Source organism: Tachyglossus aculeatus, chromosome 16 (assembly GCF_015852505.1).
Source record: "Tachyglossus aculeatus isolate mTacAcu1 chromosome 16, mTacAcu1.pri, whole genome shotgun sequence".
In the NCBI taxonomy this organism is placed as follows: Eukaryota; Metazoa; Chordata; class Mammalia; order Monotremata; family Tachyglossidae; genus Tachyglossus; species Tachyglossus aculeatus.
Window position 1 is genome coordinate 27,247,933 of NC_052081.1, and position 25,290 is coordinate 27,273,222.

General features: G+C 40.1%; 2 protein-coding genes across 2 annotated transcripts in view; one reads left to right on the plus strand and one right to left on the minus strand.

Annotated features, from left to right (window-relative positions):
* The window catches only part of PDZD8 (PDZ domain containing 8), a 68,466-nt gene extending 50,174 nt beyond the window's left edge, over window positions 1-18,292 (plus strand). The window contains exons 4-5 of the mRNA XM_038758515.1: window positions 14,476-14,638; window positions 15,579-18,292. Of these exons, the coding sequence (XP_038614443.1) occupies window positions 14,476-14,638; window positions 15,579-17,839 (2,424 nt within the window). The 3' untranslated portion in view covers window positions 17,840-18,292. The remainder of the gene's footprint in view (window positions 1-14,475; window positions 14,639-15,578) is intronic.
* Window positions 18,293-24,098: 5,806 nt separating this feature from the next.
* SLC18A2 (solute carrier family 18 member A2) overlaps window positions 24,099-25,290 on the minus strand; it is a 33,495-nt gene continuing 32,303 nt past the window's right edge. The window contains exon 16 of the mRNA XM_038758182.1: window positions 24,099-24,392. Within this exon, the coding sequence (XP_038614110.1) occupies window positions 24,288-24,392 (105 nt within the window). The 3' untranslated portion in view covers window positions 24,099-24,287. The remainder of the gene's footprint in view (window positions 24,393-25,290) is intronic.

Here is a 25,290-nt window from a genome sequence, read left to right on the forward strand (position 1 = left end):
AAATTCCATATTTCTGGTACACTACCCCTGCCCATCAGAACCAAATCTTTGGCAGCTCAGTGTTTAACATTCCCTTTGCTTTTACAATGCAAATAAAGGCATCCAGTGTATTTTGACAGGAATTACTGAGGCTGGCTTGACACCAGATTTTAATAAGCAGGTGTAGCAGTTTATCTTTCTGGGCAAAATTCAATATAAGTGTGTTGAAAAAGCCAGTGATGTTTACTCTTACTGCTTTGCTCTTAGTATATTTTTCTTCATCTAATATTCTGACACCAAATGCAATTTCTTTAAAATCGTATTTATAGCTGGCTTTCAAACAGATAAACTGAGGTAGAGCAGTTATGAATTGTTTGAGAAAGCTCAATAATGTAGTGACAGAGGTCAGAGTAGAGTCCAGTTGTATAGCCCAAATTACTGCATCCATTTAAATGGTTACAAAATAGGAGCTATACTTTTAAGGTAATTTCCAAAGGAAATCTCTTTCAGAATCATTTCAAGGAGTCAGGCAGAGGGTCATATCCAGTTCAGCAATATTGTTTTTCTTAATTATAATGGTGGTATGCTTAAAATGGCTTTTAATTTGCTTATTTTTGTCCTCATTATTTCCTGGCCTGTCTCTCCTCCTCCCACTCCATCCTTTGTGTTTCAGCTTGCTCCTCAGAAGGCCCCGGAGGAGGATTCAGGGCCTTCCCAAAGTTAGGCTCTGTTTGGAGTAAACGAGGTTTGGAAAATATAGAAATTTTCTTTTTATGAGAATGTGTAAATGGGTTACTACATTTGAGGCACTGTATTAAGTGGGACCCTGGAGAAGCAGCATTGTCCAGTAGAAAGAGCACAGCCCTGGGAGTCAGAAGGCCTGGGTTCTCGTTCCAGCTCCGCCACTTGTCCACTGTGTAACCTTGGGCAAGTCATAGCTTCTCTCTGCCTCAGGTACCTCATCTGTAAAATGTGGTTTAAGACTGGGAGCCCTATGTGAAACCCGGACTGTGTCCAACCCGATTAGCTTGTATCTACCCCATTGTTTAGAACAGAGCCTGGCACATGCATCCATTAGAATTGTGCTGTCATACTTTTACTTAAGGGGAATTAGCCATAAAAAAGGGCTAGTTTTATCTTTAGATGAGTACAGTTTTCCTACGTACCAGGCAGTCTACCAGAAATGAAGTCTATGAGCTAAAGTTCCCCCTGAGTAACTTCAGAAGAAGCTTCTCAAAAGGAAACCCTTTCATTTGACTCAGCGCATGAAGGATCCACCACAGCAGATGGAGTTCCTCAGTTTCTTAGAGTTCCTCAGATCCCTGGTCGCCTACCAGCCTCTGTTGTTTCCCCATTCCATTCCTTATCTATCCAGACAGGGAAGGTTGTTCAAGGGGAATTCAAAGGCTTACCAACTTTAGAGAACTATTTACTTGCACCAGTATATGAAATATTTTTTGAACACTTAGTGTATGCAGAGCACTGTACATTAGGAACAGAGACTCCTTTGTGATGCTACTCAAAAGTTTGGGTGAGACAGTTCAAGAACTCCATGTCAGTGTCAGAGAAGCTATAATTTAAAGGCTTCTTCCAATTTAGTGTTTGTTGGAATAGTATAACCAGTTTTTAAATTTGAGGTACATTTCACATTCCTTCCTCTGTCCTTTCCTTCATTCCACTCTCCTTAGATATGAGGAAATAATGTCCTCACTTTTTCTGATTAAATAAAGGGATGCCCCAAAATGGGAATTTGGGTGGGGTGGAGAATTTCAATTCTTACCGTCAAAATATATGTACAGTGTTCCAAAATGTGCACTCTTCCTTTCTGCTAGTGTTTGTATTTCATGGTTCTGTCACTTAGCTGGTATCTATTATTAGACCTTGTTGCCATGAGAAGACTTTTGTAGGACAAATTTGAGTCATGCCAGAATGATGTGTTTTCTTCTGAGAAATATCAATGTTTGGGAGGGCAGGGAAGTGAAATCAATGTTTTCTAATTTTTTTGTGGAGTTGAAGTAAAACATCACAGCTGGGTCTAATAAAAGTTAAAAGAATGTCAGGGTGCAAGAGCACTTCAAAGAAAGCTGTTATGTTGGTGTTTTTACTAAATTGCTCTCTTTGGGAGTGATGCACGTAAAACTGAAAATCTTTTCTTTAACCTGCTTCTGACATTATTGGTGAAGATAAATGCAGACCATCTACTGTCTTGTATGTATTTAACTCTCCTATTCAGCTCAGGTAATTGCAGTTTAGTTAGGATGTCTCAGCCATTCTTGAAAATTGCCAACCGACTTGCTTTTTGTGTGTCACAGAAACTATATTTCAACAGTTGGAAAAAAATATATTTTTTAGAGTTGAGAAAAGCTGAGATCATTTTATCTAGGTGTGCGAAGCCATTTAAAAAAAAATTGCCCCTACCTTTTAATAATTAAAAGCCACTCAGGGTTTGGTGAAATCCCTAGTCTGTATCTGGGTTAGATATGTTACTTTTCTTCCTTCTCTTTTTTCCTATCTAGCCCTAATTCGTTCCCTTTTCCCGCAGTTCCTTCCCAGGCCTCCTTACCATCTCCCCATGGCCTTTATTACAGGCTCTGTCCATTGCCATAGCATTATCAATTTAAAAACTTAGCAGGAATGAAGTGGAGTTGTTTGCTTTTTGGAGGTTTCCTTTGTTTTATAATGGCTCAGTAAAGAAACCTCAGACAGAACAATGGCCTTAGACCCCTGTTCATTACAGTTGACACCTCCAAGTAGGGAATGCCTCCTCCAGCTAGCAAGAAGGATGAAGGGAGGGTGGAGGAGGAGCAGGTTACTGCCGGATCCTTCCCCTCCTGGAAACCGGGTTCGAGGCGTGGAGCGGAACGGCTTGTTGTGAGTAGAGAATGTGTCTGTTATATTGTACTCTCCCCAGCACTTAGTGCAGTGTAAGTTGTAAGCATAAGCATTCTGTACTGTAAACGTACTGTAAGCGTTCAGTAAATACAATTGACTGTCAGTGAGGGACTGGGCTGGGTGAACTGGACTGTGCTGGACTGTACAGGACAGGTGGCTGGCAGTAATATGTTAGAAGTGCAGGGGTGCACTGTGTGACACCTCGCTAATCAGTCAGTTTGTGGAATTGGTTGAGTACTTACAGAGTGCAGATCACTGTACTAAGTGCTTGGGAGAGTACAATGCAACAGAGCTGTAGGCGTGATCCCTGCCCTCGGTGCTCCAGCCAGCCTGGCTCCTTCACCTTGCCATCTCCCCAGGTACCCATTCCATTGCCACCTCTTCCTCCCCATCCCCTTCCTCGAGGCAGGGCATACTTCAGGGACAAAGGGTGCCGCAGTGCACTTTTCATGGCCACTCTCTTGCACTTGGTGTTTCCTTCCCCGAGCTGTGAAATATGTTACAGTTGCAGCAAAAGCCGAAACACCCGTTCCAGCTCTCATTTTCTCAGCAGAGCCCCGTCCTGGTACATTCCAATTTACTGTCACGGCACCTTCCCTCCGTTTTCTGCCTTGCCCCCTTTTCCTTTATTAAACCCTCAAAGCTTGCCCACCCCAAAATTCGCCCTCATATTCAGAAAGAAAAGCCAACCACCCTGTGCAGTGATGTTAGACTATCCAGCACTCGGATATTATGTGCGTGTGTGTATGCCTGTTGTTTGACATTGGAGCACTAACTTTCGTGTATCATGGGAAAGCGAGAGTGAAATGTTTATTATGAAAAGCTCGGGTTATCTGCTCTAGTAATCCAAGTTACATATGCCAGGAGAGGAATCAAGGTTGCATGACTTTATTGACGCTTATGTACCTTGTCTATTTAACCGCCTAATTGTATTATCATTGTCCTTATTTGTTGCTTTCCTTCCATGTGCAGAGCACTGTACTAGTTGCTGGGAATCTTATAATAAAGGTAAAAAAGTTCAGCGTTAATAGCTATCAGATTATAAGGAAAAAAGTCTGGGCTTCTTTTGATACATTTATGCATCAAATCGAATGTGGGAAGAGGAACTACTTTTGTTTTCCTCCAAAATTTGTAGGCGTAGGGGAGACTCCATCCTCATCGAAATGTGGAGACATGCTTCCTTGGCTCACAGGGAACAGCAGGTTTTCATTTCAAGGTGGGGCCTGGGGATCTGGAGAGAGAAAATCCTCTTTCCTCTTAGATAATATTGTTGAAATGTTTGTTTCTACTTACTTACCTGAAGGGTTAAAAGCTTTGCCACATGGTGACAACATACAGTTTGCTATAAAAGTGGCTCTTCATTACAACTCATCTGATTTTCAGTTTCATTTCAGAATGGGTTTGCTGTTTCTGGGGAGTAGGAAACAATGATCTTTCCTTGTGGCTGAATCCATGGAAAATGAGCAATTGTATTTATTGAATGCTTGCCTTGTGCTGAGCACTGTACTAAGCACTTGGGTGAGTATGACACAGCACTGTAAGAGACGCATTCCCTGCCCACAACGAGCTGAATATAGAGGATATTTTAGGTAATCCATTAAATCAAAGCAGCAGGGGAAGGGGCAGGAATTGGACTTTTTTGGTTGGTGTTCAACTAAGTGCATAGCAGAGTGCTCTTTATGCACACAGCTGTTCAATAAATGCTACTCAGTGATAGACTTCATGTCACTCATTTACTTGGCTTGTTTCTGGTAAGAGCTATGGATTTTGAAGCAGTGGATATATCATTTAACTGTAGAATTATTTGGGGATCCCAGATTCTTATTCCAACAGAAAGAAATTTAAGTATGAATGCTCACGATACAATTGGCATTTTTAAGTGTAGGTTAGGGTGTGTTCAAGAGTTTGTTTCTCAAATTAAAACAAACCTTAATTATAAAATAAAATCTCTGCTATTACCTTTTAATGTTCTTTTGCCTTTGAAGATCATTTATTCTGCATTACTTCTGATGATTGGACCTGATTTGTGTCATCCCCAGTTCACAGTCCAACTATTAATGATAGTTTGTACATTTTAAAAAATATATAAATGTTAAAGTATAACATTTCCGGCTTTCATTCACACTGCTGCCCAGATCATTTTTCTAAAAAAAGGGTCAGTCCATGTATCCCTACTCTTCAAGAACCTCCAGGGGTTGCCCATCCATTTCTGCATCAAGCTGAAACTTCTTACCAGTGGCTTTAAAGCTCTCAACCACCTTGCCCCAACCTATCGTACCTCTCTGATTTCCTACTACAACCCAGCCCACACACTTTGCTTCTGTAATGTCAGCCTTCTCACTGTACTTCAGTCTCCTCCAACTCACCACTGACTCTCTCTCCCATGTCCTGCCTCTGACCTGGAACTCCCTCCCCCTTCATATTTGACAGACCACCTCTCCCCAGCTTCAAACCCTTATTAAAAATCACATCTCCTCCAAAAGGTCTTCCCCAATTAAGCCTTCATTTCCCCTGCTCTCCCTTCTGTGTCACCCTTGCACTTAGAGTTGTACCCTTTAAGCCTTGAAATTCACCCCATCTTCAGCCCTACAGCCCACATATCTGTAATTTAATTTAATGCCTGTCTTCCGTTTTAGCCTGTATGCTCCTTGTGGGCAGGAAACGTGTCCAACAACTCTGATAGTGCACTCTCCCAAGTGCTTAATACAGTGCTCTGCACACTTTAAGCTCTCAATAGATATGATTGATTGATTGATTATGGAATTATGCACTTATTCTGCACCGGGCACTCTATTAAGTACTGGACACACCTAAAATTAATCTGGTTGGACTCCACCCTGGGAGGCTCACAGTTTTAATCCCCATTTTACAAATGAGTTAACTGAGGCACAGAGAAGTTGTGACTCATACAGGGTCACAGGGCAGAGAAGTGGCAGAACCGGGATTAGAATCCAGGTCATTCTGACTTCCAGGCCTGTGCTTTATCCACTAGGCCACACTGCCATGTTACATGCATATGATGCCCGGTGTGGAAGGCTGCCCTCTGAGCCATTAGCTGCTCCCCTGGCATCCTTTCGGCATTATTTAAGTGATACTGAGGGCAGAAGACTGTCTGTCAAAGAGTGTTAGAGCAGAAATGCTGAGAGAGTAGGCTGGGTAAGAAGGGTCTGCTCTGCTCTGCTCCTGGTCAGCTGTCAATCAGTATTGTCATCCTGGTACCCTGGAGTTCAGCATGGCAAAGTGAATTGAGCTACAAATCCGTTCCGAGGAAAAACACTTCTTGGAACAATGACTTGAAGGTTTCAAGGGTTATTCATGCATGTATTTCCTTGTCCAACTCTGCACTGTGTGCACTTTTTTAACGTCAAGGAAAAAAAAAAACTTTCCAGGCTATTAGACCACAGCTGCGACAATAAATTAGCCAAGCTAATTAGTAGATTTGGTTTTTAATACTTTGGTATTGCAAAATCTCTTATAAAAGCATTTGACTGCCATGAAGTGTACTCAGCAGCAATCGGACAATGACATTTATTGTGAAAAAGGCAGCTGGCAGAGTAGCGACAATAGCTAAGTTGTCATTACTTCTAATTGCAGTAAAATCCCCATAGTTGAGAATCAATATGCATTTCATTGACATAAGTTTAAAAGGAATTATTATCTAAGAACTGTTACTCTTCCTTTTCGAAATAGGGGTAATACTAAATCTGCCAGAAAAAAAGTCTTTGGAAATTATTTTTGTAGGAAAGGGATGCAGCATTATTTTATGGAAGTTGTTAGATTCCAACTGGGTGAATTATACTTTAATTCAAGTAATTAGACCTTTAAGATTGGGAGCAGCTGATTGGGTGGTTGTGTGTTCCATGTCTTTGGCTTTACTAGTTTTTGTTTTGTAAATGTGTATTTTTTTCCTACTTGCCTTTTAAGGGGACTAGATATAAGTGCAAGGAGGTAAAGTTTTCCATGTGCCTTTTTTGTTCTGGGTGTTTTTTGTTTTGTTTTGTTTTGTTTTTTGAGTCAGGAGAGTGATAGTGTGTCCAAGTCAAATTCTAGCCCTGAAAACTTTGTTTCATACTTGCTGACCCTTCCATTTGAGTGAGATTTAGATGGTGGAGAACCTTCATATTCTGAAACTATTGAGTCCGAACAGAATTCATATATGCGATTCTCTGGATACTCGAGAGGCATTTGCTTTTGTTCTGATACTGCAACTGCTATTTTAAATGCTTCAGTTCAGCATGCACAATTCATAGAAGTGGTCCAGGGGGGCTTAGGAATAACTTAAAAGCAGCAGTTTCCAGCGGCCAAACGGAGTTAGGAGTAGTTGGGAAATGGCTTTGGTTCAGCTAGAGGAGAAATTGAAAATTATGTATTTTTCCAGCAGCAGAACTAGAACAGTTCCTAAATCCAGTCCTAGAAATAAGCATCTGAGAGCAGCAAAGGGGAGAGGAGGAAACAGATACCATTTTGGAAAGTCTGATATTCTGAGATCCAAATAGGGAATTTGGCCTGGGGACCCCAAGAACTGGATCTTAGAGGCCAGGGACCTTGAATCCTCTTAGCCCCTCCAAATGGTTGAGCTTAACCCAAAATGAGATTTGCAGGGATTGTAGTTTTCTCCTTCTGTCCCTGTACTGTTTTCTGTTCCCAGCAGATGGAATGAAATCAGTTTTATTCCAAGTATAGCCTCGTGAATTAATGTTTAGAAAGTAGCAGCTGGACTGTAAGCTCCTGTGGTCAGGGATGGGGTCTACCAACTCTTTTTCTTTTTATGGTATTTGTTAAGTGCTTACTAGGAACCAGGCACTATACTAAGCGCTGGGATAGATACAAAATAATCAGGGTGGACACAGTACCTGTCCCACATGGGGCTTGCAGTCTTAATCGAGAAGCAGTGTAGCTCAGTGGAAGGAGCACGGGCTTGGGAGTCAGAGGTCGTGGGTTCTAATCCCGGCTCCACCACTTGTCAGCTGTGTGACTCTGGGCAAGTCACTTAACTCCTCTATGCCTGTTACCTCATCTGTAAAATGGGGATTCAGACTGTGAGCCCCATGTGGGACAACCTGATCACCTTGTATCCCCCCAGGACTTAGAACAGTGCTTTGTACATAGTAAGCACTTAACAAATACAATCATTATTATTATTATTATTATTATTATTATTATTTATAATCCTCATTTTACAGATGAGGTAACTGAGGCCCAGAGAAATGAAGTGTCTTGCCCATGGTGGTGGAGCTGGGCTTAGAATCCAGGTCTTTCTGACTCCAAGGCCTACACTCTGTCCACTAGGCACACTACTTCTCTATTGTATTGTACCCCCCCAGCACACATTTAGTAGAGTGCTCTGCACATAGTAAGTGCTCAATAAATGCCATTGATTGATCAAACTGCTTGGACTGGTTTAGAAATATCCCTTTCACAAAGCAGGTGTGTTTTTAAGCTCCAAATGCAGTTGCTATCAGGATTCTGATTAAGATTATAATCTCTTCATTTTAGAAACTCTGGAAATAAATACATAAAGAGAAATTTAGAAGTAGATTCACAAAGAAAATCTAAAAATACTTTATAGTCCCTTGTGGGTAGGAAATGTGCCTACCAACTCTGTTGTATTGTGCTCTCCCAAGCAGTTAGTACAGTGCTCTGTACTAGCCCTCAGTAAAGTAAGCCCTCAGTAAATACCATTGATTGAACATGTAAAATTATGTCTTTGAAAGACAAAAATATGATTTTTCAAAAAGATCATTCACATTCCTGACTGTGCTGTTAGAAAATTCCTTACATTTTTACCTTTGAATTACTTGCTGATTTCCAAACTGCCATTTTTGGGTTCCATCTGGTACCCACTCCCAAGACCCCATCTACCTGTTGCTGAGGTTTTCCAAAGCATTTGGGCTCTTCTCTGCTGCTGGGCTCAGTCTTGGACAGAGAAGCTGTGTGTCCTAGTGGAAAGAACAAGGACCTGGGAATCAGAGGACATGTGTTCTAATCCAAGTTCCACCACATGCCTGTTGTGTAATCTCAGGCAAGTCACTTCACTTCTCTGTGCCTTGGTTTCCTAATATGTAAAATGAGGATTCAGTGGTCTTCTCCCCCTAACTTAGACTATGAGCTCCGTATGGGACAGCGATTGGGTCTAACCTATCTTCTGTCTATCCCAGTGCTAAATTCGGGGTTTGGCACATAGTAAGAATCGGGCAACTCTTCTGATGGTCTTGCTTTTCATTCATTCAGTTGTATTTATTGAGCACTTACTATGTGGAAAGCACTGTACTAAGCGCTTGGGAGAGTACAATATAACAAACAGACACATTTCCTGCCCATACAACAAACTCACGTGGTCTTTGAGAACATAGCTGGGGCATCAATTTCTCCGTAACATCAGCACTCCAATGGAAGCCATCACTGATTATCACATTGTTAAGGCAGAGTTCCGAGTATAGACATTGGGGTTTTACCAAGAACACTGTAAATTTGTCTAATGAGTTTTTAAAAAATGTATAGCAGTATATGCTTTTCTGCTGTTTTTATAGCTCTTATCCATGAGCTATTATGTTTGATTTTCCTTCCAAACAGAGGTGCAAGTTTAAGACCTAAAATGTAAAATGGAACCACGGTCATAGGGAAACCAAGCAATTTGTTTCTTTGTGCTAAGTTAGCATTAAACATTTGAAGGGTGCTTCCTGTCCTTTACACTGCATAACTTCCTTTGGCTGCAGTGAAACATGAATGTGGTAAGTGGCCCACGATAATTTTCTGAGAATTCTGCTGGGCAAATAACATCTGACGTGTTTAGGGTTCTCTTATCTTAGCAAACTGCTTACTGGGTAAAGATTGCTATGTATGAATATGCACTTTTTTCCTCCATTTTACTTTTGATTAATATGTTTAACTGGTAATGAAATAGAGGGTCTAACTGAGAAATATTCTCCCAGCAGTCTCCTTGTCTTTATGTTCAGGAAAAGACAAGCCATTCCTTTTGGTTTGGGAAACAGGTTTAGATCTCCCCTGATGTAAAAGACATGGGTGCCATTATAGCTTCCAGACAGTTCCCATCCTAGTGCAGTGCATTCTGTGGGCACTGTGTTAGGACCTCAGAAGCCTGGGTAGACTAGTGACTGGTAGGCCCTGGCACAAACGGGGGCCTGACAAATCTTCCTCGGTCACACGCTAACATTGGACTGGAACCTGGGCCCAACTCTCACCCTGGCTTCTTCACCCTACCTCTTTTAGCCAGCTCCCTCCTTTTCAGCAGATTCTCAAAGGCATTAATCTCTTTTAAAAATCTGGACTTAAAAAGAGCTATGACCAGAGCAGGAGAGCACCTTTGATGCTGGAACTGTTTACCAGAAGCTGCCAGTCTAGAGGTGCTCAAATCCGTGTTCGTCAGAAATGGACAGTGTGAGGTAACTGCCACCATAATGGGCAGTAATCACCATGAGATTTAAAGGGACAGAATCCTAGACCTGCAGCTGTAAAGCAATTCCTCTGCAAAAGCCATTTGGTGGTGCTAATCAATTATCAGTTCAACTACAATTTTGTAGCCACTAAATGTGTTTTTATACCTGTCCACTGGAACTTAATCAGTAAAACTAAATAGATGTGTTATTTAAGATCATGCCAAGGACAGCTTTGTTCCGTCTTGCTCTTCAACTGTCCAAGAGCATAACAATAATAATAATTATTATTATAATATTTGTTAAGCACTTACTACGTGCCAGGTACTGTACTAAGAGCTGGGGCGGATACAACCAAATCAAGCTAGACAAAGTCCCTGTCCCACGTGAAGCTCACAATCTCAATCCCATTTTATAGATGAGGTAACTGAGACACAGGGACATGAAATGACTTGCCCAAGGTCACACAGCAAACAGGTGGAGGAGCCGGGATTAGAACCCATGGCCTTCTGACTCCCAGGCCAGTGCTCTATCCAATGCACCATGCTGCTTCCCTAGTGATTGGAAGCCTGGAAGTTTCTCCACTCAGGGAGGGGAATTCAAAAGGATATTCAGTCAAAACTTTCGTACCCAGAAAGCTTAGTTTTTCCAAACATTTCTAGAATATCCTGAGGGATTGGGGATTTTATCCCTATGGATATTGAGATTGTATGAAAAAAAGAAATGTATGCAAAAGAGGAAGAGGGAACATGTTATTTGACAATATAGAGTAAATGAGAAGAACATGGGCAGGGTAGAGCACTGTATTCGTCAACAGAACCCGGAGTGATGTAAAGAGACGGTACAGAACTCTCAGCTTTTCACCGCTGATGCAAGGTAGAGTGTAAGGCAAGCGGATACTAGTTGAGCACTTTCCATTTCTTCAATTTTGTATCACTTTATTTACAGGTATATAGGTAAAAATATATAGGTATATAGGTATAGCTATATAGGTAAAAATAGAAAGAAATCTCAGACTTAGAGAAACCCCATGTCTTCTGACAGATGCTGGATAGTTGGGCATCTGCTGTTTTGGTTCCAAAATAGCAGATCAATCCCAGAAATCAACATTTTAGAATCATCTTTCCCCCAACTATCAACTCTGTGCCGCCTCCTTCCTAAATAGCTTATGATTAAGGGTCTGACGTATGTACAACATTGTGTTTTTGTTCTGCTGATGTCTTTGGATTGAAAGGTTGTTGAAGCTTGCATGTTGTTGAGGCTTAGACCTTCAAGAGGTCAAGGAAGCTCTAATTCAGAAGGACTTCCATTGCTGTCTTGTGCATTTCTACTTCTATCCTGACAGTCATTAGTTCTGTTATAAATGCTGAATTACTGAGCTTTTAGGTGGACTATATACAACTGGAGCAATTGTAAAAATACTGTAAATATAAAAATTCATTGTGGGGAGAAGCAGCTTGGCTCAATGGAAAGAGCACGGGCTTGAGAGTCAGAGGTCATGGGTACTAATCCCAGCTCTGCAACTTGTCAGCTTTGTGACTTTGAGCAAGTCATTTAACTTTTCCGTGCCTCAGTTACCTCATCTGTAAAATGGGGATTAAGACTGTGAGCCCCATGTGGGACAACCTGATTGCCATGTACCCCCCCTCCCCAGCGCTTAGAACAGTGCTTGGCACATAGTAAGTCTTAAGAAAATGCCATCATCATTATTATTATAAAATAACCACAATCGGGACAAGGATGACAGAAATATGATTTCATGACCTTCTTCATTTAGAAATGGTTTTACACCTGAACGACATAGATTTGTGTTCCCAGTCCAAAAATCATATATTTCTACCCATTTTAGTTATTGGATAGTTGCCCTGTCTGGATTAACAGGACCTGTCGGTTCTTGGGTCAGTGCATTACTTCCCATCAAATCTTGACACTTGACTAAGATGCAGTAAGCTAACTGTAGGACTCTCTCTCCCTCTTGGTGACTGTGTAGCATGGCTTAGTGGTAAGAGCATGGGCTTGGGAGTCAGAGATCATGGGTTCTAATCCCGGCTCTTCCACTTATCAGCTGTGTGACTTTGGGCCCGTCACTTAGCTTCTTTCTGCCTCAGTTACCTCATCTGTAAAATGGGGATTTAAGACTGTGAGCCTCATGTGGGACAACCTGATTACCCTGTATTTACCCCAGCACTTAAAACAGTGCTTGGCACATAGTAGGCACTTAACAAATACCGTAATTGTTATTATTATTCTGTGCTGTTTTCATTTGTAAAATCTTAATGTGGGACCAATTGTCTCAATTTGTCCGGTATTCATGCTATGCTTCCACATGAGTTATTTGAAGGATCGGGCTTGTAAATTTTAGTATGTGCATCTTATACAGTTTGCTAAGTGCCATGTTACCATGTTTACTTCAGAGTGGGACATGGGAGTGTAGTGTTTGCCAACAGACTTGGTAAAGTAATATTTTATGCCCTGTTGCTTTATCATTGTGCTTATCTGGAAAATAAATAAAAGGAACAAAATTATAGTGGAACAGATTTTCTTAAAAGTTTTGTTAGTGCACTTTGCTCAACCTGATATTAGTCTAGGTGCCTGTCTCTTACAATTTTGGAGAGATGAAGATTTAATGCAATTAAAACAATTGTGTAAAATATTTTGATTCAAAACTTCCACTTAATATATCTAACAAGCTTTGTGGCCTAAAAGATAAGAATTGTACATTGTAAATGTTTTGGTGGTGGTGGCTGGGTGGATGGGGTGAGGCGAGGGAGTGAGAGAGAGAACGGAAAATTATTGTTGTTTTTATATGGCACATTCCCAGTTAGAGAGTTTTACATGCAATAAGATCTTTGAACCTACCACTGATGAAAAACTAGAAGGGTGAGGCAGAACTAATTGAATTTATTTGTTTCTTGTATGATCAGGTTGTGGTTTTTTATGTATATATGTTTTGGTCAGTTTATCTGAACGTACAAGGTTATTCTGTCCGTCCCTCCAGGTGAAATCACTGCTGTCTCTAGGCTTGTTCACTGTTGGCCCTGTCACCTTTGAACCAAAGGACCACTTTACCTCAGAGTCCTCCAGCAAGGGTTGATACTTGGAAATGATTTTTTTTTTTTATGTCGATTGAAAAAACCTCAATGAGTGGGAAGTAATTCAGAGCCATGCAGTTTTTGTACTGGTCTGTTGGCTATCCAGGGACTGCTTGAAACATTATGTGCTGTTTGTAACCTAGTGGTACAATAGATGACTCAATCAATGGTATCTGTGGAGTACCTACTTGGTATAGATGAAGTATTGAAAATCCACAAAATGCATGTGGTAATGTGGTGAGGTAGTGTGGTTTAGTGGAAAGAACGTGTCTGGGAGCCAGAAGAGTTGGCTTCTGTCACTGGCCTTCTGTGTGAGCTAGGGCAAGCCACTTAATCTCTCTTAGCCACAATTTACGCATGTATAAAATGTAGATAAGATAGCCCCATGTGGGACAGGGACCATGTGCAGTCTGATACCTATGCATCTACCCTAGCCCTTAGCACAAAGATGAAAATTGTTATCATTGTTATTATCTTATTATTACCACCAAGCAGTAGGCAGGTTCTACATATGACCGCAGATTTTTTTCAATGTGTGGCATAATTTTTGTCTGTGTGATTTTTTTATTTTTATTCTTCTGGCACTAGGGCTGCAGCTGAAGCTCAGGTACAGGTTTGGAAGGGCAGTAGCACCATTAAGCAGCTATAGCTAGCAGTTTCAGGTGAGGGTACAGACCTCCGACTGGGAACTGACTGCTGGAATTATTTGGAGGCAAGAGTCCAAGATGGGGACCTGTTGCTCCTCCAATTCCTACTCCTGGAAACAGTGCCTGTTGCCAGGCGGGCCCAGCCTCATCCAGAAACTCCACTCTGATGGCCAAGGACCAGGAGGAGGTCTCCACCACCATCAGAGTTAGGACTTCCAGGAAACTATCCCTTTACTGAGTTACCCTGCTCAGGATAGGGAAAAGGAAGGTTGTGGGGAGGAAAGGAGGTGAAAGAGGCTGTTCCCCTTTGCAAATAACAAGAAGGAACTGCACACTCTGTGTTAAGCGAGGAAGTTACAGAAGTATACGTGCTATCACTCCTTTCTAATTTTTTTTCCACAAAAGACTCATCAGCATCCATTGAAGCCAACTTATCAATACTAATTTTTTTTATCTTGTTTCTTTTTCAAGGCTGAATTGATTAAAGGGAACTTACAAAGTGTTGGACTTACACTTCGTCTGGTCCAGTCAATTGAAGGATACGCAGGGCACGTAACCATTGAAACAGTGGCCCCAAATTCACCTGCCGCAAATGCGGACCTCCAGCGGGGAGACAGACTCATAGCCATTGGAGGTAAGTGTGTTGCTAATCTCTTAATCATTCGTAGTGATCAAAATGTGTGATTTTTCAACATAAAGTTCACCAAACGTATATAATTTCCATTTTTACTGGATTGGATAGGTGTGTCTGTAGTTGAAACTTAGAACATTCAAAACCATGTGCATATCCTTTTATAAGTAAATGCTGCAGTGAGTATCACCTGAAAAATATTTGTTCATGAAGAACTGGTGACTCTAGGCTTGATAAGAAAAACTAGCAAATGAGTGGAATTGGAGGCATAAATAGAACCTCCTTGTAGACCCTGTTTAATGTCAGGTGCATTTGGGCCACTTTGATATGAGCAGACAAGCAGAATAAAAGAGAAAGCAGGGAGAGGAACATGCTTTCTCAAGTAATTTTATTCCCAATTATTCAGTTAATCATATTTATTGAGCACTTACTGTGTATGGAGCACTGTACTAAGCACCTGTGTGCAGAGCACTCTACTGAGCCCTTGGGAGAGTACAATGCAACAGTATAGCAAACACAATCTCCTTTTTAGTCTCTACCTTTCCTGCTTTCTGCCCACCATTATGGAGAGGGCTCTGATGAATTAAACAGTGTCTACCTTTCCTGCTTTCTGCCCATCATTATGGAGAGGGCTCTGACGAATTAAACAGTGTGCAGCAGTATTACTTCCACAAATGCTGCTTCCCTGAATTGGTTTAGCTTTAAAATAAATGTTTTTGTTTTATGGTGACCTTTTCTGGTTCCCCCCAAAGTAGCTCCGTTTGATAAGTAAATTCAATGAAAAGCATCTTGAGAGGAAGACCCTCTTGGTAAGTCAGTTGTTGTTGTTCAGATTTTTGACTCTTCCCTCATCACCACAGATTTAAATCTTCTGTTCACATTTCACTAGGATATATGCTCTCTGAGATTTAAAATACTGGTTTTTGTTTTTTTTTTGCAATAGGAGTTAAAATCACATCAACGGTGCAAGTCTTAAAACTCATCAAGCAGGCCGGTGACAGAGTGTTGGTGTTTTATGAAAGACCAGTTGGGCAAAGTCAGCATGGTGCAGTGCTTCAGGACAGCTTTGGACAGTTAGAAGACTCTCCTTTTCTGCCCCAACCGTGCCCACCAAATTTTGAAGAAGATACGTCTGGAGTTGCAACAGATGGTGATAACAGGGACCTGGATTCCGAATTTGAAGACTTGGCCTGCGATGCCAAGACACCCAGTGAGCCCAAAGAAGAAGTAGGATCAGCGATAAATCCAAGTCCCAAACGCACTGTATCAACATTTGCTGCTAAGCCCCTTGGAACCATATCTCCAATTTTAAATCGCAAATTAAATTTAGGAAGTCACCCAGCAGTCGTAAAGACCCAATCGAAAGATGGAAATAAGTCCCTAGCTCCCAAAGTTTCTGAATATCAAGACACAGCCCAACAGTCAATAAAACCATCTCCAGGATCCACTGTTAAACCTCCCGTACCACCAAGACCACAGGTTAAATTTACGATTGCATCTTCCGATCCCCAGAATCAGACAGAGGCAGGAGACTTACCTGTTGAAAAACCAGAGCGGCCTTCTCCTCCTCCTCCTCTCCTCCCTCCTCCTCCTCCTCCCCCGCCTCCTTCTCCTCCTAATGGGGATAAGCCTGCAGAAAGATTAGTAAAAAGCTCAGATCAACTAGAAGATGCAGCCATGGCAAAACAACCTGCAACAAAGCAAGAATTGGTAAAAGACTTGATCTCTGAAAGTTCAGCCAATACTAAGGACATTTCAGATGATCATCAAACGTGGGAATCATCTGAAGTTCCTTATCGCAATAGGCTAGGTAAATGGACAAGATCCAGGGCGACTTGTGTATTTGATGTAGAAGGCTCTCATAGGTACCTCAATGTTGCACTGTGGTGCCGAGATCCTTTCAAGATGGGGGGTCTCATCTGCTTGGGACACGTGAGCATAAAACTTGAAGAGATCGCCTTAGAGTGCTTGGCTACGTCGAACATGGAATACCTTACAAAATTCAGATTGGATGCCCCGGTGCCTAAAGCTATAGTCAGTAGAACTGCCCTGCGAAATTTAAGCACTCACAAAGGATTCAATGAAAAATTTTGCTACGGCGACATCACTCTGAATTTCAAATATTTGAAAGAAGGAGAGTTGGAACTGTCGAGTACTCTGATGGAGAAAGAAAGGGAATGCAGTTTGATAGACGAGGCTTCAGCATTTCATAAAGAGGAACCCTATGCTGGGCAGATGGCATTTACTGAGAACAAACACAGTTTCCAGGATACTCAGTTCCAGAACCCTACATGGTGCGACTATTGTAAAAAGAAGGTTTGGACTAAGGCGGCATCCCAGTGCTTGCTTTGTGCTTACGTTTGCCATAAAAAGTGTCAAGAAAAGTGTCTCGCAGAAACGCCGTTGTGTGTGGCAGCTGAAAGGAAACTGGAGCGAAGCTTAGGAAACTTGAGGCTGGAAGGACAGGAACCTGCAGTAGGTCTGGCCTCTCGGACTGACGGTGAAACGAAATCGGTGAACAAAACCACAGGGTTAACGAGGCACATTATCAACACTAGCTCCCGTTTGTTAAATTTGCGTCAAGTCCCCAAGGCGCGCCTTGCCGAGCAAGGAACCGACCTGGCCGAGCCCTCACCGAAGCACACTCCAAACACTTCCGACAACGAGAGCAGTGACACTGAAGTCTGTGGTTCAAATAGCCCTTCCAAACGAGCAGGCAGCACAGGAATCAAGTTAGTAAGGAAGGATGGCGGTCTGGATGACAGTGTCTTCATTGCCGTTAAAGAAATCGGTCGTGATCTCTACAGGGGATTGCCTACAGATGAGCGGTTCCAGAAGCTAGAATTCATGTTGGACAAACTGCAAAATGAAATAGACCAGGAGTTAGAACACAATAATTTGCTCGTTCGAGAAGAGAAGGAGACAGCGGAGCCGAAGAAAAAATCTCTCCTTTCTTCTGCGTTGGCTAAATCAGGCGAAAGACTGCAGGCTCTGACTCTCCTCATGATTCACTATAGAGCGGGCATCGAGGATCTCGAATCTTTAGAAAATGCAACCATAGATCAGCGCTCCAGGAAGACGAGTAAACACCCGGAGGACACAGGTAGGGCAGAAGACCCCGATCAAGAAGATGACCAATTGATGGAGCCTCCGCCGTTCAGCAGCATATCAGAAGAATTGTTTGCCACTTCTGAATCGGTGTAGTTGGTTATTTGCCTAGTTAGCCTACGGAATAATCGAGTGGGGAGAGAAAGTTGTTGTCCTTTATGAAGTAACATTGATGGCATCCACGTTTAAGCACTGGTATAATGTCCATGGCTGGATTCTCCAATATTGCCTAGTTAAGAGTAAAGGGTCGGAGGTTGTTTTCCAGCTGAAGTGGGAGCACTTGGTTAAATTGTTTGATTCAGGTTGCATTATGACTAAGCTTTTTTGGGTTTTTACTGGGAACTTATTTTTACTAATTTATTTTTAATGTTTTCTAATTATGTAAGCTAGCATTTCATGTTGTGGTATATGTGTGAGGCATCTCTTCCGCTTTCTGAATTTCCGTTGAATAGGTGACTGTCAGGATTCTATAAGTATTTTGGTTTTCATCGTGGTGATAGTTTTGAATGTGCTGCATGCTCAGGTGGAAAATTCAGCAATCATCGAGGGAACAGAATGTGCAACTTTAGTGTGTTAATGTTGGTTTGCCTTTTATTGATTGTGTATTTCTTTTTGCCAATAGTGTATCATGAAAGCATTGTCTTTTGCAAGGATTTAGTAAAACTGTTATTACATATCACCCATTGCTTGCTTTCTATACTTCTGTAAACAATTTTCTTTTTGGTTTTTTTCATTGTTGCTAAACCGAAGCAGGGTGGTTTTTTTCAGAATGCCCTGCTTCCAACATGGGTTATTTGAACACTGAATATAATGGAAATGATACTATTCATCGTTTTTTGGTCAGGAGCTTGCCAGCAAGTTTACCTAAATGGCCCTAAAAACAAAAAAATAATGATAGCCAATGGGATTGCTGGTCAACCTTGCTGAAGAGTCTAACTGTTAAGCAGCATTTGAAGTTTGTAAAATGTATAGGCTTTTAAAAATCATACGCTCCACAGAAAAAAAAGAAGCGTTCAGGGAGACTTAAAATTTATAAAAACTAGTCATGGCAGTTACTGGAATTTGTTCTTGTCTGTAAACATTTTATGATACTGCACAGTGTTGTGAGAAACAGGATGCATCAGTTTGTGGTGCAGTGCTTCTCCCATCATCCTGACTCACAAATTGCATTCCCACCAAAGGAATGACTGTCTTGCAACATCTTGTCTGTTGGTTTGGTATGTCAGCTTCTGCTCAAAAACATAGGGGTACAAAAGGCATGGGAGGAATAGTCTTTGCATCCGATAGATTGGCCAGAAGTTATGGATTATTGCATTATTGAAGGGAGATGTACGCGCATTATCTCTGTTGGCAAACTGTAAGTTGTGGCCCTCTATGGACTCACAAATATATATGCATAGTTCCTTTCTTATTATAGGTACTGTTATTTTTTTAAAAAGTGATTATAGGAAATAGCAGTTGTGATGTGGCAACTAAATTCAAACTTCAAAAGGTTGTTGATGTGCAGCATCTATTTGCCCACTAAGACATTACAAACTAAATATCAAAACTATGATGGAAGAAAAATCCTCATACTACACTTGGAAATTTAACAGGTGCTTCATTCATGCAGCTATTTCAACATTTTGCAGAATATTTAGGACCCTTGATACTTGCTTGGCTGTGTGTGAAAAGGTAGTCAAACAAAAAAAATCAAACAGAATAAGCATGTTCTATATTTAAAAGAATTATTGCTTCAGCAAACATTTACAGAAAAAAATTTCCCTGAAAGCTGAAAACACTGTAAATTACTCAAAACTACCTGCTTGATTGACTAATTCTGCCCTGTGTAATTTCAAAGCTCAGTATACCATTAGTACAGGACTGAGTTTCCAATATTGGCTGTTAACTATAGATCACCACGGGAATTTTTAATGATAGCCACATACACCATCTAAACAATACCAGATATAAGCTGCAGAAATAATGCAAAACTATGGTTTTGTAAAAACCCATTCATGTTTTAAAAGTGTTTAATTCTGTAGTATAATGACTATGAAAAGCTAGATAAAACTTATTTATATAATGCTGCTAATAATGTTTCTAAGATGTACACTTAATGTAGGTAAATATTTTTCTATATGTTGGGGTGGGGGGAGAGTAAAAGCAGTTGTCCTTTTAGAGAAAGGGGAAGGAAAATCCACCTAGTTCCAGGAATTTTGCTCCAGAGGGATATGTGGTGATACAGTATATTACATTCCCAATGTAATTTTTGCCTTCATTGCTATCAGTAGCTAAAGAAGAAAGGCTACCATAGAAAATACAAGCTTCTTTATTTTACCTAGACAGTTGGTGGGTGTTACAGAATTGTAAAGAATTCTGCCTGGTGTAATTGTCATGAAAATGAGCATTAATAATAAAAAGTCCAGTTGCACCAAACAGTGTTTTTTTTAAAAAATTGCTATCTAATCTCTGAAGTATTTGAGGATTTATGCTTATGACTTCACTAAACTAGTGATGAGATTATTTTAAAGGCATGCTGTTCAATTTGAAAAATTCAGAGGGAATAGAAACCTTTGAGTCTCCTAATATATGTTTAATCTTTGGATTTGAAACGTTCACAATTTATTCACTAGTACTTCCAAAATGTTCTTCACTGAAGCCAGTAGTATGGCACCCTAGTCATCTCCATCAAATTAAATTGCATGCTAAAAGGGTGCTTGTGATTTCAAGAAGGGAAAATATTTAAAAATGCAGGACCTCCCGATTTCACATTACTACAAGCAAAGTGCCGTGGGAATTTGAGCTATTTTGGATATTAATGCGCAAAGAATATCTGCATTGCTTTTGAGGAACGGTTTTAAATGTTTTTCATACACAATTTTCATGAATTCATAAATGTTTGGTTCCTGCCATTGCAACCACAATAAAAATCTAATTCAATAAGACAATTGATATTTTTTCATTATTGTTTATTCAAAAAAGTAAAGGCTGTAGCTGACTGCAGGAATTGTATTTCCAAGATTTTCTGACTTCTAATAAATATGAATTTATGCAATGAGTCATTTTACATCAGTCTGTATAATCAGTAACAAATATCCAAAATAGTGCTCTATCAAGTTGAATGGTGTATCTGATAATGGTTGTGATGTAGCATCTTTTTACTAATGTTGCTGGCTACATATTAATTTAATATATTCTAGTTATATAGTAAGTCTAAAAATATGATGGACACCAAATTGGATGTTTTACCCGGTATTTTCAAGACGATTGCTTTGAAATAAATTTCCACAGGCAAGGTAACTCTCTCTCACCATTGCCACACTGCAGTGCCCAGATGATATACTAATACGATCAGACAGGGTGTAATATTCAGAACATATTTATTACTTGTCAACTGGCCAAACATGACTTTCACAAGTACACGCACCAGTTAAACGAGCATCACTGTGACTCAGTGTAGGGTTCTTGAAGTTTACTCCACATGAATAATTTTCCCAGGTACAACATAAAAATCAACGCTGATCAGAGTACAACCTCTTAGAAAGGTATATACACCTACATAAATACATAGCTTTCTGCTACACAAAGTTGATAGTACCTTACTAGCCGTGGTCTGAGATGAAGGGATTTTTAAAAGAATGTATGAGCCACGAACTACTTGTACGTTTTCAAATTCCACTGGCATATCTGGGATCTCCTGTTTCCCAGAAATGATCACTACTACTTTGGAAAGTATTTTTTTCCATTCCTCAGTAGTGCATCACCACCATGTGTGCACACTCGTATCTCTACCTATTGCCAGCAGTGGAAAAGTTCTCATCAGTTGTTCATTCAGAAACTGAAACATTTAAGAAAATACAGACAAATAGATGAGAAGTCTGAGAAGAAATAACTCATTTCCAGGGCCAAATTTCTCAAAAGCAAGAAAGTTTCCCTCTACCCAATAACTCTTTATCTGGAAAAAAAAGGGGGGGGATATTAGCTCTGTTCTTCAAGAATGCCATATTCTTTTTAAAAGCTTCTTTCTCATGCAACTAGAGGGAAATAGACCTTTACCTTGAAGTTCTGCCGTAGGAGAATATCATCCTGAACTATTCCTTGTGGCAGCAGTTTGAAGCAGTGGCACTGCAGTAATTAGGAATTCCTTTGGAGCACACACTCATGGAGAGAAATAGGACATTTGGAATGAAGATATAATCCTTATTTAAAGATTTCTTTGAAACATATGAGGATGAGGTATCTGCCGTCCAAAAATAAATTAGAATTCAAGAGGTTCAGAGAAGGGAGAAGTTTTCACCTTAAAGCATCATGGTCAGGGTGTAAACATTCTGTAGCTCAGGGAAATTTGGAGTTTTGTTACAAAACATCAGTAACGGAGGTTTGGTTACAAAATGCAGAATTATTCACTAAACATTTGGTATGAGGTCTATAGCTTCCTTTTATGCTTCATACATTTTATAAACTCAGCAGACAGGACCCACTGGAACACAAAATGTTTACTGATACATGAAAAAGGCACAGATCATTTTTAATTCACAAATGAAAAAACGTATTAGCACCTGGTAGAGTTTGTACTAAATGTCTTAGATATTTAATTTTCAATTTACCATACCTTAGTGGACTTTAGGGCATAGAGCACACTTACTCTAAAAAATTCAACTTTTACATTCCTTTATGAGCTATTTCACCGCTTTCACTAATTTTTGTTTCCAAATGGATTAATTATAATAATTTTAATGTTACATAAATTAGGTCCAGAAACATAACGGTGAAATTCTTGCTAACGAAATGACTCGAATTATATTCGTGCAAACCTTTGGGGGGTTTTTTTCCCCAAGAAAATACTAAGTTTTTAGTTTCTCCTTACTTGAACTCAAATGTTTTAGCCATCAGAGAAGCAGCGTGGCTCAGTGGAAAGAGCACGGACTTTGGAGTCAGAGGTCATGGGTTCAAATCCTGGCCCCGCCACTTGTCAGCTGTGTGACTTTGGGCAGGTCACTTAACTTCTCTGTGTCTCAGTTCCCTCATCTGCAAAATGGGGATTAAGAATGTGAGCCCCACTTGGGGCAACCTGATCACCTTGTATCCTCCCCAGTGCTTAGAACAGTGCTCTGCACGTAGTAAGTGTTTAACAAATGCCATCATTATTATTATTATTATTATTATCAGAGCGTAAGGGAATAATTAGAATAGTGTATGTTGCAGGTACTTATATCATCCTCAATATTTATTCACCTCAAAAAACTTGAAGTACAAATTTTGAGTTCAGTTTTCCCAGTTTTAAGTTTACTCCCTGGAAGTGAGGGGGACTGATGCATTGAGTATCTACCCAGTTTGTTATATTCTCTCCCAAGCGCTTATTTCAGTGCTGTGCCCACAGTAAGTGCTCAATAAATTCCATTGATTGATTACAGGAGTATAAGCTCAATAAATACAATTGACAACTCCCTGAGCCCCAAATGTTCAGAAGTGTGGCCTAGCGAAGTCAAAAGGATGTGGGTTCTAATCACTGCTCTGCCATTGTCTGCTGTGTGACCTTGGACAAGTCACTTAACTTTTCTGTTGCCTCATTTACCTCCTCTGTAAAATGGGGATTAAGACTGTGAGCCCTATGTGGGACAGGGCTTGGGTCTAACCTGATTAACTGGTATCTCCCCCAGTGCTTAGATCAGTCCTTGACATATAATAAGCACTTAACAAATACCATTATTATTATCATTATTATTACTCAGAAGGCTTTAATGCTCCCTGCAAAAAGATGCTGGGTCCTAGGAGATTTGGACATACTGCTAAAAGTCAGGTTACCTGTTTTTGCTGGCATATTTTTGACCATTTATATTTGCTTTAGTTATTGATCAAGTGCCGCCTACAAGTATAATTTTATATCAATTCTAATGTTTCTGAAAGAGAGGTTAGTTATGCTGACAGTATTTCATTAATAAGCCAAAAGGCCAACTGCATCTTTCTTTCTAAGTATAGACTATTTTTTAAAGATCTATTTGTTGGCCTGTTCATTTTTTTTTTAATTTATCCCAGAGGAACAGTACATTCAACCTTCTTGTAAATATGCTGATGGTCACTGCAAATTCAAGAAAAAAATCAGCACTTAGCCAGCGGTTTTATGGCTGTTGAACTGGATCTCTTTTGCAGTGTTGAAACAGGTTAGATAATGCCTGCTTTATTATCATACACGTTACCATTGTGATGGAGAGAAAAAATAGAGAATATTTTGCAAAGTGCTTATGAATGTGAGCCTAAAAAATTATACTTGATTTCAATTCAGCTATTTATACAGATTTACACCACATTTAATAAAAATATACTGTATAATATTTAATAAAATTAAATACATAAAATAAAGTTTTCAACACTATACAAATCCCTAGAAAAGCTTTTTCTTAATAAGGCTGTTGGCCATCTTTCATAACCATGGGAAAGAAATAATGAACCTTTGGTTTCTTTACTATTTCACCATTAAAGTACAGTACAACTAAGACAGGTCTTGATGAGCCATTTCACAGGAAATACTGCAGTGTATACAACAAAATATATGGCTTCAAAATTATTCGTCACTTTCGGAGTCTTCCTCTGCTGCTGGGTATGACTGGATACTGTTTTGGGTGTACATTTTTGTTTTAATGGAGCAATTGTGATCCATGAGTATTGCCTAAAAGAAAACAGAACGGATGAGTTAATAAATACTCCACAGAGAGGTATTTGTCTCACTTTGAAGAAAGAACACTTTTTTAGTTGGAACCTTTTACTTAAGATTGAAGCTATTGCTATCAATAATAATAAATATGGTATTAAGTGCTTACTATGTGCCAAGCCCTGTTCTAAGCACTGTGGTAGATACAAGCTAATCAGGTTGTCCCACTTGGGACTCACAGTAGTAATCCCCATTTTACAGAGGGGGTAACTGAGGCACAGAGAGGCTAATCACACAGCAGACAAGTGACAGAGTCAGGATTAGAACCCATGTCCATGCTGCTAGGCCATGCTGCTTCTCCTATATCAATCCATTTAGGTGTGATTATAGATACCATTGTGCCTTTAAATAAAGACAGCCACTTTGGGTCACATCTTACAGCATAACAGAATTAAACTAGTTTATTTCCTTCAAAATATTATATGTTATTTAGCTGTTTTAGGCATTCTGTACCCAGGATCCATCACAACAATGGCATTTCCTTTACATTTCATTGACGTAGTTCATTCATTCATTCAATTGTATTTACTGAGTGCTTACTGTGCAGAGCACTGTACTGTTTAAAATGAATGTTTTCTTACATTTGTGGCTTCCTAAGGCATTAACAATATTGATATTCAGGGTATTGGACATGTTGTTGCCCCCGTATCGGCTGGTATTTTTTGCTCGTGAATATTTGGGCCTTAGATCCTAGTGTTCTCTATATGAACAAGTACTGAGTGGAGCTTAACCTTTCTTATTATCGTTTTAATATCAGCACTTTGTGCTCTTGCAGTGTATTTTCTGCTGAAATTTATTCCAGATTTTCCCCCAGTAGCCCAATAAAAATGTGCCATTAAACATGAATATATGAATG